Source organism: Vespula pensylvanica, chromosome 11 (genome assembly GCF_014466175.1).
Source record: "Vespula pensylvanica isolate Volc-1 chromosome 11, ASM1446617v1, whole genome shotgun sequence".
Lineage (NCBI taxonomy): Eukaryota > Metazoa > Arthropoda > Insecta > Hymenoptera > Vespidae > Vespula > Vespula pensylvanica.
Genome location: NC_057695.1, coordinates 4,925,133 through 4,950,602, shown reverse-complemented (window position 1 = coordinate 4,950,602; position 25,470 = coordinate 4,925,133). Strand labels below are relative to the sequence as shown.

The following is a 25,470-nucleotide window of genomic DNA, read 5'->3' as shown; positions in this document are numbered from 1 at the left end:
AATAATTTCATTAATATAAAAAATCTTACGATTGAGTTATTTCGATATTATGTTTGATATTGCAATTGTAAAGTGAAACGGGAAATATGCGGTATCAAAATATTTTTGCATAAACTTTTATTACCTATATATCGCTATCTATATATTTTTTATCACGCTACCATTTCATTCTATCGTGCGAATCGTTTTCTATCTATGTATATACATATATAACGAAGATCCTTCAGCGAAGTTGAATACGAAGACGGCGTTGAGGGAAATTAAATTTCGCCAAACGACGACGTGAACTCGTTGAAACGAGTTCCGTCTTTTCTGTTATAGCATGATGGGAAATGGAGGTGTTTCAGCGTTACGACACTCCAGGAGAGTACCTACATTCTTTTAAGTTTTATTTTAGTTTTATTTAAGAAGAATGAATGCTTTGGGAAACATTTTACTATTGGAGAAGAATGTTATATAAAATCGTGACTTTAAAACCTAAGAATTACGACTATCGCTAAAAAATTTATTACGTTTTTTTCTTTTTAATACATGTATATGTATATACACACGTACGTGTGTATATATATGTATATATACAGTTTTTTAATGAACGTATATAGCATAGTATAGCATAGTAGTATAATACAGCAGTATAGTACCTTTCAGATAAAATAAAATGAAAATACAGTGCTGTTTATTTTGCATCTATGATATCTAACAATTTTTTCTGAGATTATTTATTGGTCAAATTAACATAATTTTTTATAACTAGAATTTTCAGTTTCATTATTTTCTTTTATAGCTATTGAGCTCGTTCATAAATAATTGTAATTTATTATAAAATAATAAAGATGTTATTAATAAATAGATAATGAAGTAGAAATTATGTAACGATGAAGTTTATTTCATTATTTTCACAATCGTTATATTTGTTCTTGTAAACTTTTTATTGACATTTTCATAAAGCACTTGTTAACTACTTTACAATACATACTCGACATATCTATGTATGATTAATATGTATATATCTCTCGAGTATACTCGTATTAAGTACTTAAATTCGTATGTATTATTCGAAACCAATTTGCTGTTCGAACCTCGAATGGCAGCAACTCGTGGTTGCATGAATAATAGGTCGTCATCCAAGTAAATTGCATACCGAAGTGGAACATCTTGCTTTGGGACAATGATAATGGCATTCGATAGAATTGCTAACGATTATGTTTCGATTCGATGAAAAAAATTATTCAAATATAATATAAAATAAAATTTATAGAAAAATTGAGGGATTCATATTTTATTTTTTACTGTGAATATATAATAAATAATATAATATTACCAACAAATTTTTAATATAAACGAACATTGAATATTAAAACAAAATGAATTACATATTTGAATTTAACTTGACTATTGATAAATTAGATTTTTCATTAATTATGAATAATAAATAATTAGACATACACACATTTTATTTTTCTTTCAGATCCTAGGAAGTCAAATGGAATATCATTTCGTTCACAAAGCTCTACCACATGCACGGAGTAAAAGATCCGCACCTCATATGCGACGTTTGAAGGTAGATCCATTGGTGAGTAACGTTTAACACTCCCTTCAAGTTCATTAATTAAGTTACTATAAGTTAGTAACATCGTGAACCTCGATCTATACTTTCAGAGTAAAACTTTCCATTTCTATTGAACTAAGTAATTTATCCACGTTATTAGTTAACGATATTACGTAATAAAAGCCGACGATATCACAGAATATTATATAGTACTTTTATTATATGATACTTCTTAGAACTTATTAGAGATAAAAGTAATTCTTTTTATATACTTTATTATATTCTTGTCTCTTTGAAAATTCTATAAGAATTTTAAATGAATATATAAGAAATAAATTTTTTATATCATACTGTATTAATGCATAGATTTTTTATTTACATATATACTTTTAATTTTATAAAAAAACCAAACTATTTGATATTATATAGTGTACATGAGATTTCAATTATTATTATATATTAGATAATAATATTTTTTATATGTTATTTATAACAATGAAAATTTTTATTTGATAAAATGTTATACGTCCTTTTTTATATGATTAGATAATTACTTAGATAATTAATGTAATTCTAAACGATTATTATTTACTTTTTCGCACGTATGTATATCATTGTGTCTTACAATGAATTTCGTTGAATGAAAAATTGAATGCTATTATGGCTCGCATAAACGATCTTCTAGATCACAATTCTTTCTTCTATTTTTTCGTTATACAATACTTTTTTCTTTCTTTCTTTTTTTTTTTTTTTCATCGACATGATTGCGTAACGTCGTGCACAGCAGGCCATACGATTTTCATCGGGGTGAGGAGCAATAAAACATAAGTGGAGCGCCCTATGGTGAACGTTCTTCGAGTACTTTTTTATACGGGGCGTTGAAAAAAAAAAAATATCTAAGGGAGCTACTAGGGAATGTACAGTATTGATTGACAACTAGATTTGTCTAAAATATTTACTAAACAAAATGTTAATCGATATATAACCATTAGTAATACTTATTTTTTCATTGCAATAGTAAATCTTCTCTTATCAAATATCATCAATATTAATAATAATTATAATATTACCAATTTTTTTTTTATCGAATATCATTACTATTTACAATTCAGATAATCACTTTTTTTTAATTAAACTGAATATATTTGTTATTAATAATATCTATTTTTGTTGTTATTAATCGCTAAATATATATAACGAAATATATTATCTTATGATTACCCTTTTTTTTAAATGTTTCATTTATATATATATATATATATATTTGAATAATTTTATTTTATAAGAGTATTTGGAAAAAATAGAATTTGATTAAATTTGGTTAAAGTTATTTCGAGACACCCTATATGTAACTTTACCAACGAACCTTTCTGTCGTAGCATCGTGAATAATAAATAGAAGCCGCGATAGCTGTTGCGCTGGAGGCGAAGCCGTTTCACTCTTCCTAGCGATTATGACAAGCGAAACCCTTCTCGAGCACGAGAAAAGATGCGTGCGATAAAATACGATTTTCTAGTTTCCCCTCTAAAGCCTGGAGTCAACTACTTACTGAATTTCAGTATTTCTCGATGCACGTTGCTTCTACCATCTCGCGAATATTCGCACGTGATTATGGAATTTTCTCACGACACGAGACGTATCTACGATATCACATACGTGGAAATTTTTTATTTTATTTTTTAATATGGTATAATTATTTATAATATGTTTGAATATGTGAACATTTAGATTTTCATTGATTCGTTATTAGGATGAAAGATGTAACATTGATTATCGAAGCTCAGTACGAATTTTGTAAAATGGAACGTTCCTGCGCAGAAGGACGAAAGAGAAATGACATTTCAACGGCGAACAAATCGATCACAATTATTGTCAATTTAAATGATTCAAATAGACAGACAGATAGATAGCTAGATAGATACGTAGGTAGATAGATAGATAGATAGATAGATAGATAGATAGAAAAGATTATTTCTCCTCACAGTCGTTTTTTAATGTTCATCATTGATTGATGATCTAACGAAATCAATTTGTCGACTTGAACATTTTTATCAAATCATGCTAATAAAAAATCGTTTACCATTTCTAGGACATTGGAAGTATCTTGCATTGCTTTTTACCTTACCGTTCTTTTACTTTAAGAACTTTGTCATGAGAAAACATTTTATTTTACTTGTCAAAATCATAAATTAGACACATTATTCACTGTCATTTTTATCTCCTATTTATTTTTATTATATTAACTACAAGTTAGTATATACGATTATTTCTAATTTCTACTTTTTCTTTTTCTATTTCTTTCTCAAACTGATTTATTTTTTTAATGTCAATAAAATAGTAACTTTACATTTAACTATCTACTCTGTTACACCATCTATAGTTTTCTATTTTGTATCTCTCATTCTTTCTCTTTCAATCAAGGTAGAAGTTTATTTTTTTTACCGTTAATAACTAATAATTTTTATTGTCTCAACATTTTTTATTCTATTCTATTATCTAGAGTTTTTGTTTAATATTTCTTTCAAGTTAGTTTATCTCTTTTCTTTTTCATAGATTGAAAGCTGCTTTTATCCAATCAACTTTTCTTTATTTTAAAATAAATATATCAACTATTAAAACAATAATCTTAACATAATAAAAGTCCTGCTATATAATCAAAGTTCTCAGCTATATTATATTACTCAGAAATTATTTAATCGTATACTACATAATAAATATCTCTCAATTCAATAAGTAAAATTACAGTAAATAATAAGCAGATACTGTATATCTCAATTTCATTCGAAACATCGTGAATAATAAAACTTAACGTATCTTCGTTGTAACGTGACCTGATTTCAATGCTTTCAACGTTGTATAGAAACGAGAACGTGTCATTCAACAAGCAGATTCTCGTTATCATATATCACATCATATAAATATATGATGGTATAGATATTTTCCAGATTAAAAAAGAAAAAAAATTCAAATGATTCGCAGGTACATACAGCTGTTCAACAACCTGGATTTAAAAGAGTAAAGAGAGGTTACAACACATTTACCACGGATAATATCGCATCTTTATATGTTGATAAAAATTCACCGAATCCAGCAAATAGAAATCCAACCGATCCTTATTTTCAATATCAATGGTATTTAAAAAATACTGGGCAAAATGGAGGAAAACCTAAATTGGATCTCAACGTTGAAGCTGCTTGGGCACAAGGTGTTACTGGGAAAAACGTGACCACTGCTATCATGGACGATGGTGAGAATGTTTATTAAAAATTAATTCATTATTTATTGCTTTCATATTTCTTATTAATATTTCTAAAGATATCGAAAAAAAAGTAATTAATTCTCTATATTTTCTTTTCGTATTTCTATAAAAAGTAATTGTATCACTTTTAATTGAAAACTTTTATTATTATTATTTATATTGATTTTATATGTAGATATAAAATTTATATCGGTATATATATATATATATGTATGTATATACATTTATATATACATAAGAGTGAAAATTACTTCATTTTAAACTTTATCCTTATTATAAACATTTCTAAGATAATTTTGGAAGAGATTATAAAGACAAAACGTATACTTCCATTACATTAAAAGTTCCTTTATCTTTTATCTTAAAAAAAAAAAAAAAAAAAAAAAAAAAAAGAAAGAAAGTTATAAAAAGTATTAAAGGAATATATCGATATAACGAAATCAAATAATCGATTTAGTATATAATTGAACAGTTAACATATTAAAATTCTTTTTCTCTTTATTTCATTTAATTTTCGTCAAAGATATTTCAAAGAGCGTTGTTGATGGACAGACAGACAAGATAATTAACTTTCCCTCTCGTAGAACGGAATTTATGCCGGTTAATCTATATACACAGGTTCTATGGTGTGCGTAATCTACGATAAAAGCGTTCTCTCTGTCTCTCTCTCTCTCTTTCTCTTCTAGTAATAGGATTTTGGTAAAGCTCCCACCAAATTACTTTGTTAGCGTCACTAGATCGTTTCATTACGCGTTGAAATTATTTTCAAGTCTCTTACGTACGACCTTTCGATACTCATGTGTCACAGCTGATCTACATTAATTATATTCATGTGGGTATATATATACATATGTATGTACATATGATGTCTATGTATATGTGAGCTCGTTTTCACGGTAAATTCATAGTCAGCTTAAATAGCTAGGAAATTGAGACAAAATCTTTCATCGAGAAGGATCTTAGAAAACAATAACTTATTACTCAAAAAGATAATGAAAAGTAAATTGTAAAACATAAAAATGTAAAGACTGTTTTTTCGAATATTTTAAAATCATTTTTTCAAGTTCTTCATTTATTTGTACATTGAAATAATATAAAATATTGGATGAATATTTTTCTTTTCTTTTCTTTTCTTTTTTCAATACTATAAACAAATTCTTTAATTAATAAAACGGACGATATATTATAAACATAGATAGAATTAATAGAATATATATAATACATTTGAGACTGAAGCTTTTAGTAAAATTATCAAAAGGATAGCTCGATTAAGTTCAAACATCATTGAGTAAACTACATGTCAGCGTCGAGTTTCTAGATCCAATGGATCATAAGTCGTATACGAATATGTATTATTTCCATTACGGTTGACATGCATATGAATGATACAATTTTTTCTTGTCTTTTTTAAAAGACTCGAATTCGCTCTATTTAACTTCTCCACTAGAAGTTTTTTTAACAAGTTTCTACATTAGATGCAAAGTGTTGTTTTAATGAAAACATTAAATTCGATTAATATACAAAAGTTATAAATCAATTTCGAATGTTCTTGAATTATCACAAGTTCATTAAAAAAATGTAAGAATAATTTATTCGAAAAGAAAATTTTCCAAATAGTTATTAGAAAAATTATGATTTTTTGTTACCAATTAAACGATTTATTATTTCTTTTTTTCTTTCGAATTATTATTACTATTGTTATTATTATTGTTATTGACAATTTCCATAATGCACCAACATTTTTATTATTTTTCTGTTTTATTTTAGGTGTTGATTACATGCATCCGGACTTGAAATATAACTACGTAAGTAAACATACTCGTTGCTTGGTTTAATTCTTCAGCTATATTTTTTCACCATTTTTTTCTCTTTATTCCTCTCTCTCTCTCTCTCTTTCACTTTTTTCTCTTCTTTGTGACCTACATTTTTCTTTGGGGGAAAAAAAAAAGAAAAAAAAAAAATCTTTTTCTAACTTTACACAGTACGTTTAAATATTAGTATTTAAAAAATATTATACAATGACTTCTATGTTATTTTTTTGATAAAATTTTAGCAGAAATCGTATTTTTTATTTTTTAAAAAGTTTTAATATATTTTATATATATATATATATATATATTCATTCATTGTACACATATTATACAATAACTTATATTATCCACAAGAAACATATTTTCCTAAATATTATTTTTCCAATAACAACTTACGAGTATTGTATTTTTTATCTTGTAACTCTTGGAAATTCTTGATATGTGTTAAACAAACAATTCTTAAGATAAAGAAATAATTTCAGCTATTTAATCTGAGAAAGATTTTCCAAATTTTATTTGAAACGTGTATTCGATATTTTCCCAATTGGATTACCGATGAAACATTTAGAATGACATGCTACGACGAAAACTATCGAACGAATCTTTTATGAAAAGAAAATATTCGAAGGAAATTTCAAGGACATAACTTAATCTTTTTATAGACTTTAGCATAAGTTAAAAGAAGTTTCAGCAAATTTTAAAAAGTTCACTCTCGTTATCTACTGTTCGTTTAACATCTCGTTAGTTCTCTTAAAATATCTCTCCTCTGTCTCTTTAGGCTTCTATCGTCTCGTCCTTCTCGTCCTTTGATGTTCAACGACGATCTTTGCATTAGCATAACCCCGAAGACACGATGAAATTCAAATTTTCTCACAACCGTGACCTTTTCTTTTCGAATAAAAGACACCAACGTGTTACGACGGGTTCTATATTCGAACTTAACGTTATTATTATCCTTTAAAATTGTTATTCGATTGATCAATCAACTAGAAAGTAAACAATGATTAAAATAAAAAGAAGAAAAATTTATTTCTTTTTTCTTTTCTTCCACTTCTTTTCTTTCTTTTTTCTTTTTTTTTTTTCTAATCACTTTCAAAAGTTTTCGAAAATTTTGTACGATGTAAAATTATCAATGGAGATAATCAAGCAATTAATTTGTGATAAAGAAGGTAGACATTTAAAGTCCACGTAAAATAAATCGAAAGACGAGAAAGGAGCTTGACTTAAACAAATGTTCATTAAAAAGCATCACGCTTTCGCAATGAATAATGTCTCCTAAGAGATAAACTCAGCTACGCGTACCTCGTACAAATTGATGAACTCCTTTTGAGACTTCATCGTTTATTCTTGCAAACGATAGTACCATACTAAGAAAGAAAATAAAAGAAAGGGAAAGAAATGAAGAGAAAAGTAAAAAAAAGGGAAAGAAATGAAGAGAAAAGAAAAGAAAAGTACTTTTTCTGTTTTTTGTTCAAATAATGTGATTTTTATTATACTTTAGAGACAACGTGCATTCGAATGTTTCAGAACGCTAAAGCTTCTTACGATTTTAGCAGTAACGATCCATTCCCATATCCAAGATATACCGACGATTGGTTTAACAGGTAAGTTTGATTTAAATTTTATTATTTCAATGTTTTGTAACATTTTTTAGAATCTTAATTTTTACTAATTTCTTTCTTTTTTCTTTTTGGTTTATAGATTGTTATTTTAAAGTCAAATTTTTATATACTTTAATTTTATCTGTATGTTATTTGTAAAGTTTTATATATTATTAATATTATTTGTAAAATTTCATATATTGTAACATCAATATATATAATATTCTTTATGTCATTAATTATTCTATGTATCATTATTTTTCTTTACGTATTATTCTTATCGTGTACATTTACAAACAAAACTTGTAACAGCAACAAAATTTTTTAAGAAAATTTAAATATATCCATATTCTATAAATAAGTATTATTATTTTGTTAAACTAATATAAATTTGTTTGAAGTATTTTAAAAATCATAGAACACATGTTTATGTTTATACATACCTAACTATGTATATATGTATCTTATTTTATTATAAAAATTAGAAAAATATTCTTTTTTACGATTTTATATAAAATTAAATATATGCAGATGGAATCAATTCAAAACTCTTCGTTATAACAACGTTGATTAAACGCTAATTATTGATTAAGTTCTCCTAATTAGCTCACGGTTCTGTTTAATTATTATTACCGGAAAGCAGATTGAAATGTTGGAAATTGTTTCACGTTAACCTTGTTTTTCCTCCAAATAAGGAAATTGCTTCGTTTACAAGGAAGATATAGAATTGTTTACACGTATTCTGAAAATGACGAAACTTAGGAGGAACTGTGTAATCGTTAAAATTGTTCGCTCGATCAAACAATATTTTTTTTGGATTGGATTCGACAGTTGTCGAATTTTATTTTTTTATCAAGAAAATTCGATATTTTTAATTCTCTTTCCTATCTTTCTTTTTTTACCTTAACACTAATCTCCTTTTCCTTAGAGTATTACAATTATTCGCTTTAATAATAGACAGAACATTTTTTTAATATACATATCATTATTAAAGTAAATTATTATTATCCGAATAATAATAATATATTTCTCAATCGCACTTTATCATTTCATTCAAATTAAAAAAATAAAAAAAAGAAAAAGAAAAAGAAAAGCTGGAAATGATCAGTTCTTGAAACACACACACATACATATATGTGTATAAAAATAAAATTATCTATTTTTTTAAGTAATAATTTTTGACAATTAATATTACTGATAATACTAAATTATTGATAATTGAAGAAACACGTTACAAGAATTAATTCGATGTCTAAACAATAATTATCGATGTAAATGACTAATTATTTGCGATTAATTTCGAAGCCATGGCACCAGATGTGCCGGTGAAGTAGCAGCAGCTCGAGACAATGGGGTTTGTGGTGTCGGTGTGGCGTACGATTCGAAAATTGCTGGAATACGGATGCTGGATCAGCCTTATATGACTGATTTGATCGAAGCAAATAGTATGGGTCACGAACCTGATCTGATCGATATTTATAGTGCCTCATGGGGTCCAACAGATGATGGGAAGACCGTTGATGGTCCACGAAATGCGACCATGACGGCTATCGTACGTGGAGTTAACGAGGTACGATCGATATTCTCAGATTTCAATTATATAGGGTGTCTTGTGTGATCCAATAAACACAGTAACAAAGATTTTCGTATTAGATCATATCATTCGTTCTACATCAATTTTTTCTTTCGAACAATCATTTCTTTTTCTTTTGTAATTCCCTTCAATTATAATTAAAAAATAGCATAGACATAATCCAATTTAAAATAGGACACCCTATAATTTATCTCTTCATATTTCAATTATACAGGGTGTCTAATGTAATTTAATAAACGATAACTAAGATTTTTTTTTTTTATGGAGATTTACGTCATTCGCTTTACGTCAATTTATCTTTCGAACGATCATTTTCCTTTTATTTTGAATTATTCTTCGGTATAATTAGAAAATAATGAAAACGTTCAAGTTCCAACGTGATAGTCTGTAATTAATTTAATTATACGAAATGTCTTATATTTTATTAAATAAATATCTGATGATTCAGATATCAAAGAAAAAAAAAGTTATGTCATAATTTCGTTATGTTATAATTTCATTTGTCTTTATAATTAAAACCTAACGAGGATATTAAAATGTAAATGGAACACTCTGCAATCGATCTCTTCATATTTAAATTATACAGATTATATATATATAATACATATATTCATGACCTGAAAAACAGTGACAAAGACTTATATATTTTTACATAAAATAATAAATAATTATCGGTGATCCAGATATCCTAATAAAATCATTTTCTAGTTATAATATCAACGAAATAATGAAGATATTAAAATTTATATAAGACATTTTGTATTTAATCATTTTATATTTTAATTATATATGTTGAATCGTAAAAAATAACAACAACAAAAGTATATAAAAATAAATAAATATTGATGAACCAGATATTCAAAAGAAATTACTTTTAATCATCCAAAAAAAAAAAAAGGAAAAGAAAAAGAAAGAAAAATAATAAAGATATAAAAATGCAAATGCGACCCTGGCGTCGATATCATTGAAAACCATCTCTGAAATATACTATTAAAGATTTATGCATACATACACATATACGTAAATTTTTACATAAAATGATAAACATAAATAAATATAGATAATCCAGAAATCTAAAAGAGAAAAAACATACATCATTTTTGGTATAACCAAAAAAAAAAAAAAAAAGAAACAAAAAAAGAGAAAAGAAAATAATAGACAAACAAATGAAAAAGAAAAAAAATAATGAAGATATAAAAATTCATAGGAGATACATTCTATATCATTGAAAAACATCTCGTTATCTTTCTCTTTGAGATCAAAGTGATATTCTTATACAGCTAGCTGGCAGAAAGAAGCCAACAATTTTTCTATTTTACGAGTAAGATATATAGGTATATACATAGTTCTATATCTCTTTAGAAATCAAGATCATGGTTTTCCCTTTTGTGAATGAATATCTGGAGTCATTCAAGTCGTGTATCAGAAAGAATGAAAGAAAGAAAGAAAGAAAGAAAGAAAAAAAGAAAGAAAAAAATAGAACTAAATAAATATATCAATAAATAAATTAATAAAAAAAAAATGAGAAAGAAAGAAGTAAGTAAGAAAAGGAATAAAAGAAAGAAGGACAGAAGAAGGAATAAATAGATTAATTAATAAAAAGGGAAATAAAAAAGCGAGGAAGGAAGGAAGGAAATAAATAAACAAATAATTAAATAAATAAATATATAAAGAAGATAGATTCGGGACAAGAGAAAGAGCAAATTGGCTCATAGGAATTTTCGACGGACAGGAAGTCAATGGTTAAAGTTAAAGATACGATTAGGCCAACTGATTTCTCAGGAGAACAAGTAAAGATTTTCGACGGCAGGGTATTAGATTGACTGACCTGAATCACTTAAAAATGACTACTCTAACATATTGGATAACGAAAGAACACTATTTTCTTGTTTCCTTTTCTTAAGAGAATCTTTTCTCGTTTTTCTTTCACCGTTCTTTATTTCTTTTCTTCCTTTTCGTCCCTTCCTTATTCGACCCTCTCTACTTTATTTTGATTTTCCAAGCACGAATACGAACATTTTGTTTCCCAGGGTAGAAAAGGTTTAGGCAATATTTATGTCTGGGCTTCTGGTGATGGTGGAGAAGAGGACGATTGTAATTGCGATGGATATGCAGCGAGTATGTGGACTGTGAGCATAAACAGTGCCATTAACGATGGTCAAAATGCCCATTACGATGAAAGTTGTTCCAGTACGTTAGCTTCGACCTTTAGTAATGGCGCGAAAGATCCTAATACCGGTGTGGTGAGTATGAAAATTTCTATTATTTTTCTTCTTCTTTTTTCTTCTCTCTTTCTTTTTATTTGTTTTTAATTATCGATTATAACATATAATGGACTGTTATTTCATTTAACAGCAGTATTGGTTCATATGTATTTCGTTGATTTATAAATTATTTCCGTTCTAGTACAATTTATCGAATTCTATCATATTAATTATCATTATTATCGAAATAAGATTAAAAGTAAATTTTCTGTGAAGTTATTATTATTATTATTATTATCGATATTATTAAAACGAGATTAAATAAAATTAAACGAATTTTTTTATGAACGAGCATCGTTATTTTTATTATTAAAGATAAAATAAAAGGAAAAAAAAAAAGAGAGAGAGAGAAAAGACAGGGAAAACTTTCATTCGTTGATCGCGAGAACATTAATGTTTCGATTAACAGAAGACATTAATTAAGATAGATAAACGATCTTACTGCAAGTCTCTTGCGGTAGACTATGGTCATTTATTTTACTGCGATAAATCAATGTTCTCTAGCACAAAGTGCATTTATCAAATTTGTTTGGCGTGTGGATAACGTATTCGTTTGTATCACCATGGTTAAAATAAAAGCCAGTGTAGTAACAATGATAACACCAAAGACAATAAATGTCAACGATACAATCAATTAATTTTAAACGACAAACAATCCTAGTTATATATATATATATATATATATATATGTATTTGTAGTTAATTAAAGATATTATATATAATAAAAATTTATTTGTTTCTATTTTTCTCATAATTTTTTACGTTATTAACGGATACAATATTCATGCCATAACTATTGTTTTGTTTATAATAATTGTATTACTCTACAAATGAAAATTATAAAAGATACTTCTGTGTTCTTCTTTTGAAAAGTGAATTATATAATTCTATGAAATGAATGAATAAAAATATATATATATATATAAAGAAGAAAAACATAAATATAACAAACATGATTTAAATAAACCTTTGATATTAAAAGATAAAAATAGAAGGCACATTGTATAAAGTTGAATTGAACCAAATGAATAATTATAACGTTTGTAAGTCTTGTTATCTTACTTAGAAAGTAGATTACATTCTATATTTTATATAGTTTCTATAAATAAATATTAATAGAAAGGAAAGAAAGAAAAGAAAAGAAAAAGAAAGACGTGGGATGAAAATTATATCATTCACCCACACGCATGGTAAATCATAATCCATAATCGTATATTGAAGTATCATTTACAAAGAGTATGTAATTCCCTTTTCTCTTCGATGTATGTCATCGAATTGTTGGTTAAAATATAAACGACATTTTTAATACGATCGATCATTCTCTCTAAAAGCTTCACATGGCAACAGCTTTCAATCTTTCCACCCACATAAATTTTTTTCATTCGTCAAGGTGGGAGTAAAGCTTTGCTTTAAGCTTCAAAACATGAATTTTACATTATGAATTTCAAAAATCAATCTTTCTAAACGTCACTTCTTTTGTTATTTGTAATCCATTGAATCATTCCTGATCTTTCTTTACGTCGAATCAAATATGATATTTTCTTTCACAAGTATACTATAACAATTCTTTTTATATACTTAGATGTATACGTGCCTTGCAAAAATTATGAAGTTATAATTATTATAAAAAGATGTTAAAAAATGTTGTTTAAAGTAACTAAAAATATTTTTCAGTTCAATCTGTGAATGAAAATGAACTTTTTTTTTTTGTGTTCATAATAAATTAAGTACATATGCAAAATAAAACATATAAACGTGATTTAAATGAATTCCCATGCAATATAAAAGATATCGAAACAAATCCCATATAAAATAAACGACAAAAAGATGATGTGAAAAAAAATTGATTAAATAAATAAAAAACAAATATGTACTTGATAATCTATAATGTCAATGCAAACTGTTTAAATTAAAATTAAACTTTGTTTTTAGGCTACAACCGATCTTTATGGAAAATGTACGACGACTCATAGTGGAACATCAGCTGCGGCGCCGGAAGCTGCAGGGGTGTTTGCTTTGGCCCTCGAAGCCAAGTGAGTTTACCAAAGTTCTTTAAATATTTTATCTTTAAACGGAAAGAAAGTTAACTGTGCAGTTAAAAAACCTTGAAAAAAAAAAATCATAATCCGTTTTAATCATTTCTACCAAAAGATATTCAAATTTATGTAGATATATGGGATGTCTCATATCAATTTTTACAAACTCTTTATGTAGAAAGAGAGTTCATTTATCGTAAGAAATATTTAATTATTTTAGTCTCATAATTAAAAAAAGAATTAGGAAATTATTCAATGAAATATTACGGTTTATATAAATTGTTACAAACTGTTCATGTTAAAAGTTCATTCGTTGTAATCGCAATAGATCTAACGAGATAAATTAACTACATGACAAATTCTAAAAATAGAATAGTTTTTTGCTAATCCGTTTTTATATCTCAATGATATAAACGATTTATTGCTATCATTGTTAGCACGCTCATGATAATGAAATTAATATCTTGAGGTGAATAAGCTGCATTGCGACGATTATTTCGGGCACGCAAGTAATATAATTTCTCCTTTTTCCAGTGAATTCAAGCGAACTCAACAATTATAAGTTCAATTAGCGATAATTACTATGGTAGTTAAAAGAATTATTTTTTTATTCATTGAGCAAATTCAAATCAAAGTATATGTGTGTATATATATACATATACATATATACATCGAATAATATCGTTTATTATAATAAAATTATTGGACCATTATGAAGACGAAATTAATAACTTTCGAAGAAATAATAATTTAAACAATTGTGCATAACATATTATATTTTATATGTGTAGTTAAAGTTTTAAATAAAATTACTCAAGTTGCTTGAAAAGGAGATAATTAAAATCTCGTTAATAACGCTCCTTTCGCAAAGTTTACTTTTACTCACGCATAAAAAGAGTTCATTATTTATTTAAAACATTTCCCAAGGTAACATTTTAACAAGAGCCAATCACATTAGTTCACAGTTGACTTGGAGGGACATTCAACACTTGACGGTATTGACCTCAAAAAGGAATTCGTTGTTCGATGCTAAAGGAAGATTTCATTGGACTATGAACGGCGTTGGATTGGAATTTAATCATCTATTTGGTTACGGTGTTCTCGATGCTGGTGCTATGGTGGCTTTGGCTAAGAAATGGAAAACTGTACCTCCTAGATATCATTGCGAAGCTGGTTCTGTCATCGAGCCACAGTTAGTATTATAGTCTATAGATTATACTAATAGATTAGAAACATACTTGCAATAAAAAAATGAAATTACATTATTTTTTATCGGTAATTGTATTAGATACATCGAGTATAATCGAAAAATTAATAGAATCATTATCAAAATTATCAATGAATTAAAATTACTTCAAATCTTTTTGATGATTCTATTAATTTTTTATGTTATATGTTTTAGAGAATTTTTATAAAAACAGAATTTAGAATATATATCTTTTTTTTTTTTGTTATATTACTTTAAAATTATATCACAATTTTAGAAAGAGATATTATTTACGTGTTGAAGCATTAATCGAAATAAGATTTTCTACGTATTATTACGCCTTCGTATTCTCTCTTACATTTATTGAACAACGCACGAATCGAATTAAAGCACCGTAATAATGTTATTATTTACGGACCGTCGAGTATCGATTTAAAGGAGCTTGCTATCTCTCGACAGAACTTCGGCTTTATTCTAGCTTTCGCACATCCAACGCTTTCGAAGAAATTAGATTAGTTATTTTGGTATATTATTATTCCTAGGATTATTATTTCCCTGAAATAATAATCTTCCATATTTTTAAGTTAGAAAGGGATAAAAAATAGTTCGAATATTAAAATTATAAAAAAGTGTTATACTAAAATATATACTAAAAAAATATATATATATAATTAATTAATAGATATAATTTTGTTTATCACGATACATGAATTAATTAATTAATTAAAAATAAATATCTAATATCATGTTAAACTTAGAAAGATATTTCTGTTTTTTTTTTATTTTTTAATTAGATGATAAAATTAATTAATATATAAATATTTATATATTAATAATTGAATTTATATATTGAAATCAATTTAATCAATTCGTAAATTTAATTTTTATATAAATTCAAGTTATGATGAAAATTACATATTAATTCAATTCAATTTTATATGCGAGGAACATAATTTTTATATCTTTTTATATATTATTTTCCTATTAAATAAAAAATTTTAGATTTAATTGCTTCAATGGATAATAAAAAAATCTGATCGCGTATAATAATTCTGAGAATGAACAAAAAAAAAAAAGAGAGAGAGAGAGAGAGAAGAAAAAAGAAAGAAACCAACGATTTCTTGTTGCTTCTTTTTTCCAGCTGATCGAAAAAATCCAATAAAGGATCTCTCTCACGTCTGGTTCTTGAATTTTACAGGAAAGTTACCAGTGAACGGTCGTTTCTGTTGAAAATCAAGACCGACGCTTGTGCTGGCACGGAATATGCTGTTAACTACTTAGAACACGTTCAAGCAGTTATTTCGATAAATGCTACCCGTCGAGGAGATTTAGAATTGTTCCTAACTTCACCGATGGGAACTAGGTATGTCACATACATGTATATGAAGATATATGTCATTTAAAACCACATTTCCAAATGTTTTCGAATTTCACATTTTGTGGTTTTAGAACGGGACAAATGTCGAACAACTGTTAAACGAATAATTCCTTAACAATTTCGTTATAACATAAATGAATCACGATTTATTTATAATTTCATACATTATTCTGACAAATTTTACAAGTTTTACGATAAATTAAATTTTATGGATTATTAAATTATCCTTATGTGCATACTCACAGGATGATTCGTTCGATTAAAAACATATTTATCAAATTGTATTTTTGCCAAAAGTATAATTTATAAAATATTGATAAATTTATAGAGTACTTGTGCTTGTAATTTAAAATTGACGTTCAATTAGAGACATTGAAACTGAAATGATGTAAAGAAAAATTCATTGAACTGTTGTTTTTTTTTTCAAAGGTCGATGATATTAAGTCGCAGAATTAATGACGATGATCATAGAGATGGATTTACAAAGTGGCCGTTCATGACAACTCACACTTGGGGCGAATATCCTCAAGGAACTTGGTTGTTAGAGGTACAAAATTTTTCTTTCTTTTTTTGAAATGTCAAAGGTCATGCTTTTCATACTTTTCATTAAAATCTCATGCGAAAGTACGAACTGATATGAAATGGAGAACGATATATTTTTATGAAACTGTACAGACCGTCACAAAATTGATACGACTATAAAAATAATCGTTTATATCTCGTACATAAAAAAAGAATATTGCCACAAGAGACAATGTTGTGTTTTTTATATCTTTCTTCTTTTTTCAATTTTTTAATATCATCATCTTATAAATAATAAGTCGATAAAAAAGGTTTATTACACGATGTCAGAGGTTCTCAAACCTTTTGATCTTTTTAATACCTCTACACTTTTCATAATTATCTTAGACATTAAAAGTATGATATTATAAAAATGTTAATCTTCTGATCAATACGTTACAATACTTAGTAGTAATTGGTAGTCCGTTTAATTTCGTTTTTTTTTTTTTTTTTAAATTAATAACGTAATTAATAAAATTGAATCAATCTCCTTCGATTAATAAATTAGGTTGCATAAAAACGATGAATGATTCCAATTGTTCATTCTCTGTTTCCTTTTACTTTTAATTAATAACTATAGTTTCATTCGCAACATGGCGGATAAATTATACGGTTATATCACTGGAAATCATATAATTAAAAATTGCTGTTTCCATGTAATGAAAATATTTTTGTACGTGAAACGTGCATCGCCATCAACCCTATTACATTACATCCTGTATTTCGATAATATGCATTTTCTTCATAATAACAAGGATATCGTGTTATAGGTTAGCTTAAACTCGCAAATACCTCAACATGGTTGGATCAGAGAATGGACATTGATGTTACATGGTACTAGAGAACCACCATATACCGGATTACCAGCTGCAGATCCATATTCAAAATTGGCAATCGTGAAAAAAGCTCACGAAGAACGTTCCAATGCGATGTAACGATAAACGACCGACATTTAAGATGGATGCTCGAAATTAAAAATGTTCGTGTGAAATTTCTATTTTCTATTATTTTTTTTTTTTTTTTATCTTTTCCTTTTCGCATTCGCGTTTTCGAGAACATCGAGATTAATCTTTATTAATCTTACATACTTCTCTAAAATCTCTCTCAAATTTGCCAGAAGATGAAAACAAAAAAGAAAGAGAACAGCTTTTTAAAGATTGTCTTCAATCGCACGTACATTTTTCGAGCTGATGTTAGGAAAGAGTTTAAAAAAATAAATAGATAAAATAAAATAAAAAAGAAAAAGGCGACGAAACTCGACGAACGAGGTGCAACAAATTTAACGAAACAAAGAATAAATAAGAAACAGAAAAAAAAATACAAAAAAAAAAAAAAATTTAATAAAAATCCACTTATTCAACTTACACAGTATGGAAAAGATTTATGAAATGTTAAAAACAAAAAAAAGCAACAATAATAATAATAATTATAATATTAATAATAATAATTATTATTATAATAACACAAAAGAATATGCACATACATATGTCACAAACGCGCGTTTTCGGCTCGTGTGAGAAAAAAATATATCGAGAAAGAGTAAAATAGATTGAGATTGAGATTGATATTGAGAGAGAAAGAGAGAGAGAGAGGGAGAGAGAGAGAGATTGAGAGAGAGAGAGAGAGAGAGAGAGAGAGAGAGAGAGAGAGAGAGAGGGAGAGAGAGAGAGAGAGATTGAAATTTAATAAAGATTTATAATAAACGAAATAATTTAATTGAAAATTTAGTTTCTCTATTTCAATGGGAACGAATTTGAGCCTAACGCGCGCGTAGTAGTCTTTTTGGGAACAATAATAATTTATTGTGTAAAAGAAAGTCGTGCTCGCTAATTCGACGAGCCCGTCCAAAAAAGTTTTAGCAGAGATATTTCATTAAATTCGTTCGTTAGCGGAGTTTCATGGGGTGTTTAGAGTCGACAACAATGATTATGAATGCGAAAGAAAGAAAGGGAGAAAAAGAGAAAGAAAAATTGTATGAGAACATGAAAGAGAAAGACAAAAGATCTGTGTCGGTCCAGGCGTGCCAACGTTCGAGTTTATAAGCAAAATCAAATTTGAAAAATTTTAACTAACAATATTGCTTATGTTGTAGATGTATTCAATGAATCGCTTATGATTAATTTTCTTAATTTGTTGAGACTTAATTTATATTTTTTAGAAGCAGTTTTCTTTATCTTTTTACAGTGTAAATAAGAAAAAAAAAAGACAGTAAGAAAAAGATTAGTAATCTCCATAATTTGAAACATGAAAAATAGCTTTTTTATACGTTGATTCCTCCAGTTGTTTTTATATATTTATATTAAGTTATATATCGTTGAAGAACAGATTTTAATATCTTGGATGTTAAATGTACAGGATGAATTGTATATTTATTAAATTCATAATTAAAAAGATAATCTAGGAAATGGGGTGTATTACACGTGTAAACATCTTTTTAAATTATGCGAAATTGAGATAAAATCTTTAAACTGTATAATTAAAATACGATAGACTTTTTTAAATGATATCACGTAATACGATTCAGCCTGTATAAAAAAAAAGATGATTGTGTATTTAATTAATGATATAAAAAATAATTTATGATGTATTCTAATCTCATCTATATATTTTTCGAATTCTTCTATACCGATCAATACTTCTCTTCCTTTTTCGATTACATTATTTATATAATAAGTAATAAAAAAATTTAATGCTAAATAAGATTACTTTGACCATAGAAATCGTAGTTATAATCAATTAAATCAAAAAAACAAGAACAAATTCATTTCTTGTTGAGAAGTCCTAATAAAACGCACGAATTTTTCTAGGCGACGTGTATATGCATATCTATTATTATATTATTTTATAAAATATTACTCTGGGAAATGTTTATAATTTTATAAAAATAATCATATTCATTGTTCACTCTGAAGATTAATGAAGAAAAAAAGGACCAGCATACATATCGACGATGATCCATAAATCTATTTTACTATTATTGCACAAACTAATCGTAAAAAATTAATAATTTTTTATCAAATTTTAGATTAAGGGATTACGCCATTTTTAAATTTTATAAAAAATTCGAAATTCCTTCTTTCTATCTATTTTCTAATATTCTGAAATATTCAAACATTTATAGTGATTTTTGACGAATTTTATTTAAGTACCATAAAAGAATAAATTAATTATTAATAAAAAGGAGATATTAAAATTATTTGATCGTTACATTGTTATAATATTTTAATTGTTAATTCTAATTAATTTTATTCTAAAGTATCTTCAACAAATCTACCGAAAACATCTGCACTTATATTAATTAAATATAACATAAATTCTAATCAGAAATGAAATATTTAAATTTCAATAATGGTGAAATCTTTTAATTAACATTCGAATTTATCATACACAAAATACATAATGAGTCCAAGACTTAAAAAAAAAAAAACGTCGATGTTTGCACGCATGGACCAGTTTGATCAAAGAACGTTATCGACAAAATGTTATTTACATTTCCAATTTTAAACATAAATTTTCGCTTTCGCTTGAATATCAATGATTTATTAGTAAGAATAAACAAAAAAAATAATAAAGATTCGAAATGCAGTATATGTACTTATATAGTATACTATAAGTGTTGTACGCTCGTTTATCAAAGTTTCTACATTATAAAGCTAATATAGGTGTTGCAAAACACCTTTGCTAAGGTTCACGGTCGAAGATCATCTTACCGTGTTTACATTGTTCTAACGCTTTATCCAGTTAAGCTATTTAGTGATTGGCTGTTAATGAAAGGTTTCCTATGTAACATTAGACTTCTTTTAAACTAACTTAAATTGTCTAAAATGAATATACATACAGTAGAACCATTAATATCATTTCAGTTTTATAATTAATTATTTTGAAATTTTATTTTTATTATTATAAACAAACTAAAATATTATGTATACAATATATCTATTATAATAGAGAAAATGTTTAATAATAATTTAATCAAAAACTTCATTTTTATTATTATAAATAAAAAAAAAGATATTATGTACAATATATACAATGTATCTCAATCATGATGGAAAATGTTTGATAATGAATTAATCTGAAATTTTATTTTGATTATTATAAAAACAGTGAAACATTATGTGCAAAATATCTATTAGAATGCATGTTTGATAATGAGTTGTTCTTTACATTAGTTAGTTGTTCTGAAACTAACTAACTAAATTATTTTAATTATTATAGAAAGAATGAAACATTAGGTATAATCTAATCTCAAGTATAACTTAATAATGATGGCAAATGAAATACAATGTTCAATATTCAGATAATAAAGGTTCTACTGTAATAACTACTGATAATATTGATTGTTTAATTAAAAAACAAAGAAAAAATTTCTTAATCATTATATGTGAGACAATAATGTTGTCATTATTATTTTAATGTTCTGCTTCACATACTTAAACCAGATATTTATTAAAAACCACTAAAATGTGCTTTGCAACAAAGAAGAATAATATGCGTAATATTTCAAGTTGCTTTTAGCTATTACACTGATGTTTCTTGATGCTAATTAATCAGATTAAATTGGAAATAAAGAAAGAAAGAGCGAATAAATGTATATGCTTGTACGTATGAATGTATGTGTGAGAGAGATAAAGGAAGAAAGAGAATTTAGAAATATATATCTATTTTCATTCTCGTTTTAAAGAGTCACTGAGATATGCAAAAGAAGTCACAAAGTTTACAGATAAACTTTATGTAGGTATATTAGAGAGATGTAGAGATCAGAATTTGAAGAGATATATCTATATATAAAAATACATATATATAAATGATACATACTATATATTATAGTTAAAATACATTTAATCGAAACCTCATTCTGTACATGATGTACGCGACGACGAAAACAACAACAACAACAACAACAATAACAACAACAAAAAAACAAATAAAATGTTTATTTTTTGGCCTGCATCGTTTTTATATAATATACCTTCAAGTCTGTTTAATTTATTTTTAAACAAAATTATCTACACATATTTGTTCTTCTATTCTAACGAATTTCATTTTGCAAGTTGAGTACACGAATATACGTTCATTGATATTTGTGACATTCTAACGACATCGTAACGTACAAAGAGTTTAATTAACATTGTAGAGGTTAGGTTAAGTCGTTAGCTTTGCTCGTAATCTTGTTATATTACTTTGAAACTGTCCATCGAATAAACAATATCGTAAGGTAAGTGAAAAACGTGATATGCATGTAAATAAGAATTATAGGATTAAATATGGTAAATTGAATAATATAATAAATTGATAGCAAATGAACATTCCTTTTGCCGATAAACTCTTTTGTATTATTGTTAATTCTAAATTCTCTTTCTTTTCAAAAACTCAAAATTGCTAAATATAATAATAATAATTATACACACACACACACACTGAATTTTCTTTTTTTTTCCAAAAAATATAATATATATATATAACATTATATTATGTTTTAATTATTATTAAATACAGTCGTTTTTATTTGCCGAAAAAAAATGTATAGAATATAATTATTATATGTCTATATATATCCACATCCATATATCATGTACGTATGTTATATATTTTACGTATATATGTATATAAGATTATATAGAGAATTTTTGTTCAAATAATCACTTTAAAATGTTTAGTAATATTAATGTTATAAAAAAAGAAATAAAATTATTATACATCGAAGGTTTTAACCTTTGAACTTTTACGTACGAAGCTTTCCGTAAAACATATAAAAGCTTTATACATATATATATATATGTTCTGTACTTACAACGAACGTAGTGAAGCGATAAAAAATAAATGTGATTTTTGAGAACACAAAGGATTGACGTTCAGGTTAATCGTACACTCGAGACGTAACTATAATTAATGAAAAATTAGAGATTTCTCTTTATAAAGAAAAGAACAATGCCGTGGATATTGCAAAGCTTATGAGAGTTTCCGAAGATTGTACAGAAGTTTCACTAGAGAGAAATCCTTTTCTTTTCACATTGAAAATCTTTCGGATTTACTAACTTCGATAATATATCGATAAGATTGCAAAGTCGAACAAAAATATCATTAGTGTCTCTATTAACCTTTCACGTGATGTATCTTTATGTCAATGATCAATATATATATAGATATATGTATATGTATCTTACGTATATTTTATGTATATGTCAGTATATATAATTCGTATATATTTTTACACAGCTGTATATACTTTCTTATGTATTCTTATGTATGTTTTGCATTTATGTATTTTTACGTATATTCTATAAGTATATTCTGTATGTATGTAATCTTACGTATATTCTAACTTATATTTTACACACACACAGACATCATATATGTATAAGTTAATAGATATATGTACTTACATCGTTTTGTTCTCGAGCCAACATGGAAAGATGGCTACACGTTCGATATGTGAAAGGAAAGGATATTCTTTTCGAAGATATCATTTTTACGATCGTTTCATTACCTCGACCTCGGCATGCTCTTTACGATGACGTGAGTTCCTTGCATAGAGACGTCCTATAACCAACCGATCGATAAATTATAAATTAAGAATGTACGAAGTACCATCTTTCAAAATGGCTCGATCGATTATACATACATACATATGTACGTACGTACGTACGTATGTATGTATGTACATATATATTAACACATATAAAATAGTATGATCATTTTTATCTAATTCTCTTATGGAACTTTTATAACGTTTTTACATAATACAACAATTTATTAATTATAATTTTACCGATTGTGTGCAAAATTGCGTCTGCGTGTGCGTTTGTACACGCGTACTTTTATTTGACGTATATATGTACGCATGTAAGTTACGAGGAGCTTTTATCGGATCGTAATATAAAAAAGGTTATTAACGATGAATATCTTTACGAGTTGGTTTCGATCAATATCAACGTTTATATGCGTGTAACGATTTTCGTAACTAACTTTGTTAACTATAAAATGAAGATTACATCTAGGTTAGAATTTATGAAAGATTTTAATGATTTTATTATCCTAACGAAGAATATCTATATACTTTATTGTATTTATCTAATACTTTATATGAACAATAAAATTATCGAATATTTACCTTTTATTATCGAATATTCGTAATATTTTGGACGAATATATTATGTAGGATATTACGTTGCCAGAATATGTTAGCTACGTCAGAAGAACGTGAGCGTGTTTATGATTCATTTAAAGATCGAGTTACCGGCTGCGAGAGGTTAGTAAATACGTTTTGATATACACGATCATCCGTTTCTCCGTAGAATCGAGGTGATTGTGATACGAGAGATGACAGGGAGGACAACGCGTGGGACTAAAGCTTTAATCGAATGACGTGCCTTGTGTATTCGATGACGCAGCCTGCAAGCAAATTCACGTCCAAAGAGAAATTGTCCTAACGTCGAAAGCTTCGAGAGACCGTGAAATATCTAATATGATTAGGATCACGAAATTCTAATTATTATTAACGAAATTGCTTAATAAATTTCTCCAAAAATCGATTTGGAAGATATCAAATTATTTATCGTATAAGATAAGATTGTACTTTATTATTTCAATAAAATTATTCAAATCGGATTAAAACGATCGATATAATTTATATCAGATAATTATAAATTCTTTACATTTATCGTAAGATTCTTTACATTTACGAAGGAAATTTATTCAAATCATTATTTCAACGATTATATTCGAACAAAATTAAAACTAACCTAACCTATGTAAAACGATCTAAATTTGCTTAAAAACGAACATCGGCATATTCAAATTATCATTTCAATGATTATATTCCAACAAAATTAAAACTAACCTAACCTATGTAAAACGATCTAAATTAGCTTAAAAACGAACTGGTAGAAAATATATATTCCTATAAACATAATATCAAACAAATATTCGATTACATTACGATCGATTAATAATTATACATGTATATGAATCAATAAAAAGACAACACAAATTTGTTCGAAACGACGTATTAATAATGACGATCGAATATTAGGAACGGTTTTGAATATCGAGAACTTGCGCTTTAGGAGCACGAGACTAATACGAGCTTTCGTTGGGAGGTCTAGGATGCGAGTGAGATACGTAAATATCCAGGAGAGAGGAGGATAGACTTTGGTGGTAGCGGAGTGGGGGTTAAAGCGTGAAGAGTGGGGAGAGACCGCGAGACA

The 25,470-nt window shown here is 26.6% G+C and overlaps 1 protein-coding gene across 1 annotated transcript in view; it reads left to right on the top strand.

Annotated features, from left to right (window-relative positions):
- The window catches only part of LOC122633063 (neuroendocrine convertase 2), a 28,972-nt gene extending 10,171 nt beyond the window's left edge, over window positions 1-18,801 (top strand). Inside the window, exons 2-12 of the mRNA XM_043820557.1 lie at window positions 1,469-1,573; window positions 4,529-4,796; window positions 6,576-6,613; window positions 8,147-8,223; window positions 9,526-9,790; window positions 11,845-12,057; window positions 14,011-14,111; window positions 15,073-15,306; window positions 16,520-16,684; window positions 17,129-17,246; window positions 18,031-18,801. Coding sequence (XP_043676492.1) covers window positions 1,469-1,573; window positions 4,529-4,796; window positions 6,576-6,613; window positions 8,147-8,223; window positions 9,526-9,790; window positions 11,845-12,057; window positions 14,011-14,111; window positions 15,073-15,306; window positions 16,520-16,684; window positions 17,129-17,246; window positions 18,031-18,195 — 1,749 coding nt within the window. The 3' untranslated portion in view covers window positions 18,196-18,801. The remainder of the gene's footprint in view (window positions 1-1,468; window positions 1,574-4,528; window positions 4,797-6,575; window positions 6,614-8,146; window positions 8,224-9,525; window positions 9,791-11,844; window positions 12,058-14,010; window positions 14,112-15,072; window positions 15,307-16,519; window positions 16,685-17,128; window positions 17,247-18,030) is intronic.
- The last annotated feature ends 6,669 nt before the right edge of the window (window positions 18,802-25,470 follow it).